The 8964-nt window shown below is 51.0% G+C and overlaps 1 protein-coding gene across 1 annotated transcript; it reads left to right on the plus strand.

Annotated features, from left to right (window-relative positions):
• The first annotated feature begins 5506 nt into the window (after positions 1-5506).
• On the plus strand, positions 5507-8451 carry LOC103641495 (subtilisin-like protease SBT2.4). The gene is made up of 3 exons (XM_008664841.3): positions 5507-6532; positions 6660-6942; positions 7028-8451. Exons 1-3 carry the CDS (start codon positions 5579-5581, stop codon positions 8296-8298), a joined length of 2508 nt encoding a protein of 835 aa, XP_008663063.1. The 5' UTR covers positions 5507-5578; the 3' UTR covers positions 8299-8451.
• Positions 8452-8964: the final 513 nt, after the last annotated feature.

The raw sequence follows: 8964 nt of genomic DNA on the forward strand, positions 1-8964 counted from the left end.
CTAAATATTCTTGATTCTAGGAACTTCTTTTGTTAATTTGCACACATAGCTCATTCATATACCTTTGATCATGTCTCTTTCATATGCTATTACTAATGCGTTTTCAAGTCTATTTCAAACCAAGTCATAGGTGTATTGAAAGGGAATTGGAGTCTTCGGCGAAGACAAAGGCTTCCACTCCGTAACTCATCCTTCGCCATCGCTCCGGGCAACTCTCCATCTTTGGGGGAGGGAGCCTAAGTATAAAGCAAAAGGACTCCGTCTTTGGTATAATCTTCACTCATTTATTTATGACCAAAGGGGGAGAAAGTAATTCTAAGGGCTCTAATGACTCCGTTTTTGGCGATTCATGCCAAAGGGGGAGAGAATATTAGCCCAAAGCAAAAGGACCGCACCACCACACTAGTTTCAAAAATGATTTTCAATTGGAAATTTCAAATTGGTATCTCTTTGTGTTCAAAAGAGGAAGAAAGTAGTATTTTCAAAATCAATATCTTAAAACCCTCTTGAACACTAAGAGGAGGAATTTATCAAGGGGGAGTTTTGTTAGTCAAAGGAAAAGTATTTGAAACAGGGGGAGAAAATTTCAAATCTTGAAAATGCTTCGCAAAATCTTATTCATTTACCTTTGACTATTTGCAAAATAACTTTGAAAAGGATTTCCAAAAGAATTTGCAAAAACAAAACATGTGGTGCAAGCGTGGTCCAAAATGTTAAAAATGAAGAAACAATCCATGCATATCTTATAAGCATTTTTATTGGCTCAATTCCAAGCAACCTTTGCACTTACAATTATGCGAACTAGTTCAATTATGCACTTCTATATTTGTTTTGGTTTGTGTTGGCATCAATCACCAAAAAGGGGGAGATTGAAAGGGAATTAGGCTTACACCTATTTCCTAAATGATTTTGGTGGTTGAATTGCCCAACACAAATAAATTGGACTAACTAGTTTGCTCTAGTGTATAAGTTATATAGGTGCCAAAGGTTCACACTTAGCCAATAAAAAGACCAAGAATTGGGTTCAACAAAATGAGCAAGGGTTAACCGAAGGCAGCCCTGGTCTGGCGCACCGGACTGTCCGGTGTGCCACCAGACAGTGTCCGGTGCTCCACCGGACAATGTCCGGTGCACCAGGGAACTCCAAGCTGAACTCTTCACCTTCGGGAAAATCCAGAGGCGCTCCGCTATAATTCACCGGACTGTCCGGTGTACACCGGACAGTGTCCGGTGCTCCAGGAATGAAGCGTCTCTGGAACTCGCCAACTTCGGAAAATCGCTCCGCTATAATTCACCGGACATGTCCGGTGTGCACCGGACTGTCCGGTGAGCCAGCGGAGCAATGGCTACCTCGCGCCAACGGTCACCTGCAGAAGCATTAAATGCGCGCCAGAGCGCGCAGAAGTCAGGCACGCGCGAAGTGGCGCACCGGACACTCTACAGTGCATGTCCGGTGCACCACCGGACATCCAGACGGGCCCAGCAGTCAGTGCTCCAACGGTCGGAACCCAACGGCCTGGTGACGTGGCTGGCGCACCGGACAGTGTCCGGTGGCGCACCGGACTGTCCGGTGCGCCATGCGACAGCAGCCTCCACCAAACGGCTAGTTTGGTGGTTGGGGTTATAAATACCCCCAACCACCCCACATTCAAGTCATCCAAGTCTTCCAACTTCCAACCACTTACAAGAGCTAGGCATTCAATACAAGACACACCCAAAGTGATCAAATCCTCTCCCAATTCCACAAAAGCTTTAGTGACTAGTGAGAGTGATTTGTTGTGTTCTTTTGAGCTCTTGCGCTTGGACTGCTTTCTTCTTTCTCATTCTTTCTGGAGATCAATACTCACTTGTAACCAAGGCAAGAGACACCAATTGTGTGGTGGTCCTTGCGGGGAAGTTTTGTTCCCGGTTGATTTGAGAAGAGAAAGCTCACTCGGTCCGAGGGACCGTTTGAGAGAGGGAAGGGGTTGAAAAAGACCCGACCTTTGTGGCTTCCTCAACGGGGAGTAGGTTTGCAAGAACCGAACCTCGGTAAAACAAATCCGCGTGTCACACTCCTTATTCGCTTGCGATTTGTTTTGCACCCTCTCTCGCGGACTTGATTATATTTCTAACGCTAACCCGGCTTGTTGTTGTGATTAACTTTGTAAATTTCAGTTTCGCCCTATTCACCCCCCCTCCAGGCGACTTTCAAAACCCTCCGGGACTTTGGCTACAATCTGAGCAAAGTCCCACTCCTATGTGACAATGAGAGTGCAATCCGCATGGCAGATATCTTTTTGAACACAGCCACACTAAGCACATAGACATCTGGCATCACTTTTTGAGAGACCACCAGCAAAAGGGAGATATCGAAGTGTTCTATATTAGCACCGAGAACCAGCTAGCCGATATCTTTACCAAGCCTTTAGATGAGAAAACCTTTTGCAGGCTACGTAGTGAGCTAAATATCTTAGATTCGCGTAACTTGGATTGATTTATAGCATACATGTGTTTTATGCCTTTGATCAAGCTAATTTATGCATCTATGAGATTTATGGTGCTCAAGTTGTGCAAGGGATCCTCGGACCTCACAAGTCCATATGTGAATGATGCACATAGTTAGGGGGAGAAGTGCTACAACTTGACCCTTTGAAGACTAACCTTTGCGTTTGAGTTTATTAATGTAGTCTCAAAGGTAAATTGAAAGGGAAAGGTGAACTTGGACCATGCAAAGACTTCCACTGCACTCCGGTATTAGTGTACTCACCTCCAAGTTCATTCTTATACTTGTATTGCCTTTTTTGACATTTTTGGTGAAGCAATGGGGTTCAAGGGCCAATAATAATCCTGTTTTGGTGCTTAATGCCAAAGGGGGAGAAATTAAGGCCAAAGCAAATGGATCAGCTACCACTTGTGAAATTTCGAAAAGAGTAGAATTAGAACTTTCTGATTTGTCCAAAACACTCTTATTGCAAAATTTAGTCTCTTGTGGGGAGAATTTATGACTATGGGAAAAAGGGGGAGTTTTTGGCTCTTAATCAATTTTACTCTTGGACTATCTCTCTCTGTGCCCAAACAAGTGAGTTTGTTGTAGAGATAGGAAAATTAATTTGATTCGCAAAAACAAACCAAGTGGTGGCAAAGTATGATCCAAATATGCCAAATTAGAGTCAAAACAATTTGGTTCTCTTTTGCATTGATATTTGCACTTCTTTTGTTGCTTTTGGATGTGTTGGCATAAATCACCAAAAAGGGACAGATTGAAAAGGAAATGTGCCCATGGGCCATTTCTAAAGTGTTTTGGTGATTAAGTGCCTAACACATATTCTCTAAGTGTTAATTTGTGCCAAAGATTGAAGAAGTGCAAATCATGTGACAAGGTACGTTTCTAGACTTAGTACATTGATTTGGGTACTAATGTATTGTGTCTAAGTGCTAGAAACAGGAGAAAATAGATTGGAAAAGAGTTGGCTGTGTACAGCCAACTGCTGCTCGGTCTGGGTGCACCGGACAGTGTCCGGTGGTGCACTGGACAGTGTCAGGTGTGCCAGACGAGTCTAAGGTGAACCGGTCGCTCTCGGGACTCGACGACGGCGTACGGCTATAATTCACCGGACTGTCCGGTGGTGCATCGGACTGTTCGGTGAGTTGTCCGCGGCGAAGTCGTCGCTCTCGGGAGAAGTTCAACAGCGTACGGCTAAAGTTCACCGGACTGTCCGGTGAGCCAACGGTCGACCGCGCAATCCGCGGGCGACGCGTGGCCCGTGCCAACGGTCGGCAGGGGGCACCGGACTGTCCGGTGTGCACCGGACAGTGTTTGGTGCGCCAACTGCCACAAATCTACAACGGTCGGCTGCGCTAGAATTGGAAGGATATCGCGCACCGGACATGAACAGTAGTTGTCCGGTGGTGCACCGGACTTTTCGGTGCACCACCCGACAGAAGGCAAGATTAGTCTTCCAAGATTGTCTCCAACGGCTTCTAGCTGCCTTGGGGCTATAAAAGGGACCCCTAGGCGCATGGAGGAGTCACCCAAGCTTACAAGAAAGATTCTAAGACTCCAAGACTCCATTCTCACACATTCAATTCTTTGAGATAGTGACTTGAGCTCCTTTTGAGTGAAGAACTCCTTGCGTTGTGTCTTGAGCTCGAGTTGTGACTTGTGTGCGTGATTGTGCTCTCGTTTTGAGTCTTGTGTGTGTTGTTCTCCCCTTCCTTACTTCTGTGCTTCTTTGTGATCATCAATTGTAAGGGCGAGAGGTTCCAAGTTGTGGAGATTCCTCGCAAACGGCAGAAAGTCTAAGAAAGAAGAACACCGTGGTATTCAAGTTGATCTTTGGATCACTTGAAAGGGGTTGAGTGCAACCCTCGTCCATTGGAACACCACAACGTGGAAGTAGGCAAGTGTTATACTTGGCCGAACCATGGGATAAACCACTGTGTCTCTTGTGTTGTCTTTCTCTGTGATTATTGTGATTTGCAAGAGCTCGCTCTATAGCTACTTGGTTCTATTGCACTAACATCTTTATAACCAAGCTTGTGGCTATTAGTTGTTGAATTTTACAAGATCACCTATTCACCCCCCCCCCCCCTCTAGGTGCTCTCAGATGTACGTTCTTTGGAGCGAAATCTTAGGAAACAAATTGTTGTGTTCTTTGCATTGATATTTGCTTTGCGATTTGATTTTTCCTCTCTCTCTCTCTCTTGTTTGTGATTGATTTGAGTTGGCTCCCAAAGTAAATCTGCAATCGATTGAGCAACTCTAAGGTAAGAAGAACTCCTCTCCCGCACCCTGATTAACTTTGTATTCGTTCTAATGCTAACCTGAGGTTGAAGTTTGTGCTTAAATTTGTAAATTTTAGGTTTCGTCTATTCACCTCTCTATCTAGACGACTTTCACTATGATTGCACTCGTTGTACGAGACGACGCACGAAGAAACTCATGCTTAAATATAGTATATAATTAACACAAACAAATATTAGTTCCAGTGGTAGAAGCCAAGCACTTTATATCATGTGAGCAGGGTTCGAATGCTCCACACCCCAATAGAAATTTATTTGCCGGAGGAGGCAATGCATGAAGGAAGAAACTTAAGCTTAAATATAGTAGAGGAGGCGACGTAGGAAGAAAGTAAGCTTAAGCTAATTATAAGCTAAAACAAATGAGACCTAAATCTTATCAGGTACAGGAGTATAACTCGAGACAAGATGTATTTTTTTTTAAAACAACTTCAGACATGGTCCTCATTTTTTTTATCAAAGACTACAGGGTGCTCCGGTTCCAAGAGAGGTCACGCGTTCACGCGCATTAAGCTTTTGGGGCTTCGCTCTTTCCATACTCCATTCAATCCTCCAACGACCCTGTAACGTAAGCGAAGAAGCAGATTAACCTCGTAGCGCTTGACTGACTCTGAGTTCCGTGTTTCAGTTGGAGCTTACGTTTCTCCCGGATTTCCAGCTGACCGACCATGTTACACTTTGAGCAAAATAAAATGGTTACATATGCATAAGGAATGGACTGAAATAAATTCAAGGTATAGCTTCCATGCAAATTAATTTCGAATGATGAACAACGTGTGACGTACGACGAGAGGCAATGTCAGCTCTTCCGTGGTGCATCCTGATTCCCATGCTCTTTGCGGCGGCAGCAGTGGTAGCATCATCCGCGGCGGCGGCGGGACTGATAGTGAGAGAAAGGCCAGACGATGAGCACGAGGAGAAGCCATCCATCTACATCGTGTCGTTGCACGGCGAGCCGCCCTTGGCCGCGACGAGAGTAGTTGACCGGAACGCGACATGGTACGGAGCACAGAAGAGGAGGGTAGCGCGGCTCCACGACCAGCTCCTGCAGCACGCCATGGAACACGAAGGCGCCGCAGGTTCGCGCTGCTGCTGGAGGATCTACAGCTACCATCGCTCCGTCAACGGGTTCGCCCTTCACGCGACGGCCTCGCTGGCCGAGCGGCTGCGAGCGGCGCCGGAGGTGGCGGCTGTGGAGGAGGACGTGGGCACGCGCCTCATGACCACGTACACGCCGCGGCTCCTTGGTCTCCCCGACGGCGTGTGGCGGCCGCGCCGGGGCGGCAAAGGGGAAGAGGACGACGGGGCGGGCGTGGTCGTCGGCGTCGTCGACTCGGGCGTCGACCCCGAACACCCCAGCTTCGCGTACGCGCCACGGCCACGGGCGGCGCCGGCCGATCCGCGCGGGGACGACGGTGGCCCGTTCGCCGGGGCGCGCGGTTGCGTCGTCGGCCCCAGGTTCCCGCCTGGCTCGTGCAACGGCAAGATCGTGACGGCGAGGTACTTCGCTGCCGGAGCGGCGGCCGTGCTTCCGCTGGACCCCTCACGCGACTTGTCGCCGTTCGACGCCGAGGGGCACGGCAGCCACGTTGCTTCCATAGCGGCGGGGAACCGAGGAGTGCCGGTGGTCGTTGGCGGTGCAATGTATGGCTTCGCCAGCGGCATGGCGCCAAGTGCAAGGTTAGCTGTGTACAAGGCTGTATACCCGGCTGGAGGAACAATGGCTGATCTCATCGCTGCCATAGATCAAGTAAGACAATACTTACCTGGACCATATTATTTTATTTGTAATGCTTCACTTTTTTTATGTAAAATAAAATTGGCGACAGACATTTCAGTTTCTGATAAAAATCCATCGTCTCAACTCGCTGTCTCAGGCAATGGAAGACAAGGTCGACGTGCTGGTACTGTCCATTGGACCAGATGAGCGTCCTGCTAGCGAAGTCACGTTCCTCAGCATGCTGGATGTTGCTCTGCTGTCCGCGAGGAGAGCCGGCGTGTTCGTCGCTCAGGCCGCCGGCAACAGCGGCCCGGCTGAGTCTTCCGTCGTCTCCTACAGCCCGTGGGTGACGACCGTAGCCGCCGCGACCACTGGCCGGAGCTACACGTCGTGGCTAGTCCTCGGTGATGGTCGCCGCATTCCGGGACTCGGATTGTCCGGTACTAAAAGCTACTCTGCGTTACTAATCTTCTTGTTCCGATCAAGCTAAGGCGTAAGGACGATCTTTTCTGATCTTGCGTGCAGCGCCGACGATCCAGTCCAGACTTGTCGCCGCCAAGGACGCCGCGGTGCCGGACGCGGCCAGCATGGAACACGCGGAGGAATGCCAGCACGCGGAGGCGCTCAGCTTCCGCACCGACGTGCTGCGCGGCAGCATCGTCGTCTGCTCTTTCTCGCGAGGGTTCTACAACGGCACGTCGACGTTGAGCGCCATCCGCGACGTGGCCCAGGCTCTCGGGTTCGCTGGCTTCGTCCTCGTGGCCGACGCGCAGCATGGCGGCGACTTCCTCGCGCAGCCGCTCCCTTTCTCCGTCCCCGGCGTCATGGTCCCTCGGGTCGCCGATGCTATGGTGCTATGGTCGTACTACGCCGCGCACACGGTGTACGGCGGCAGCGCAACCGTGTTCGGAGCCACAGCGGCGATCACGGAAGGAAGAGTCGCCGCGTTTACGGACGCGGCGCCGGTGGTGGCGCGGTACTCGTCGCGGGGGCCGGACGTCATTGACAGGGAGTCAACGCCGGCGGACGTGCTCAAGCCGGACATCCTCGCTCCCGGCGACCAGGTATGGGCGGCCTGGAGCGCGCTCAGCGTCGGCGAGACAATATTCTCCGGCAACCATTTCGCGATGATATCAGGCACCAGCATGGCGGCGCCACATATCGGCGGCGTCGCGGCGCTGATCAGGCAGAGGCACCCCTCGTGGGGGCCTTCGGCCGTCGCCTCCGCGCTCTCCACCACCGCGCGGAGGCACGACAGGCAGAAGCGCCCGATCATGTCGGAGGGCTTCCAGATCGGCTCGCTGCACACGGGGACGCCGTTCCACTACGGCGCCGGATTCGTGAACCCCGCCGGCGCACTGGACCCCGGCCTGGTCGTCGCGCCAGAGCCCGATGACTACACCAGCTTCCTCTGCTCGCTGCCACAGCTCAGCCCCGACGACGTGCTAGCAGCCACCGGTTTGGCCTGCCAGACGCCACTAGCTTCTCCGGTAGACCTCAACCTGCCGTCGGTTACTGTCTCCGCGCTGCGTGGCTCCCTATTCGTCCGGCGCAGGGTGACGAACGTGGCGAGCAACGCCGAAACCTACCTCTGCTCCACTCTGCCGCCGGCCGGGGTGAGCGTCACCGTGCGGCCTGCGTGGTTTGAGGTGGCACCTGGGGAAACTCAGGAGGTGGTGATCGAGCTGAGAGTGACCAGGGCGTCAAACGCGTTCAGCTTCGGTGAGATACTTCTCGCCGGGAGCTTGGACCACCTCGTGAGGCTGCCGCTGGCCGTGCGACCCCTTGCCACATGACAGAAATGTAACCGCTCAGGTCGGCAGTGAAGTGCTGGTGAAATCAACTCCAAGAACCGTGATACAACAAGTATAGGCAAAATTACATGTGATGGATTGAGGTCAAGAGAGACGGAAACATGATTCAAAATACTACTTCAGTACGCTCATAATTACTACCAAGGCGAGTTCAGAAACTATCTTGCTGCTAGCTAGGCTAGCTATACGCATGCCGTACATCGTATCAGGCCATGCAAACACCATTCTTCGATATTTATATAATGTTTATATATATAGGGACCACAACAGCAAACGACGGAAAATCCGACGGTTTTAGAATTTCCAACGGCCTATGAGAAAACCACCGGCAATAACATAATGTCTGAGGGCTTTTAATATAATATAATATTCGATGACGGCCGTTGGAAATAAGCATTACCTCTGACGGGTGCGACGCACATCGTGGAACATAAGACGTTTTAACAAAATGGTGCCCGCCCACGCCGTTTCATTTTCTCTCCCATGCGCTCTCTCTAGTCGTTTTAATGTGTCTATGCGCCGCCACCGCCGAGTTCTCCCCGTCGCGCCCTAGCCCTCGCCCACGCCGGTGGATGCTGCCATGCTCAAACCGGTGGCTATGACCACCCCGGCGACGCGTCCCCACCGGCGGACGCCGCCACGCCCAAG

This window comes from Zea mays, chromosome 10 (genome assembly GCF_902167145.1).
Source record: "Zea mays cultivar B73 chromosome 10, Zm-B73-REFERENCE-NAM-5.0, whole genome shotgun sequence".
Classification (NCBI taxonomy): Eukaryota; Viridiplantae; Streptophyta; class Magnoliopsida; order Poales; family Poaceae; genus Zea; species Zea mays.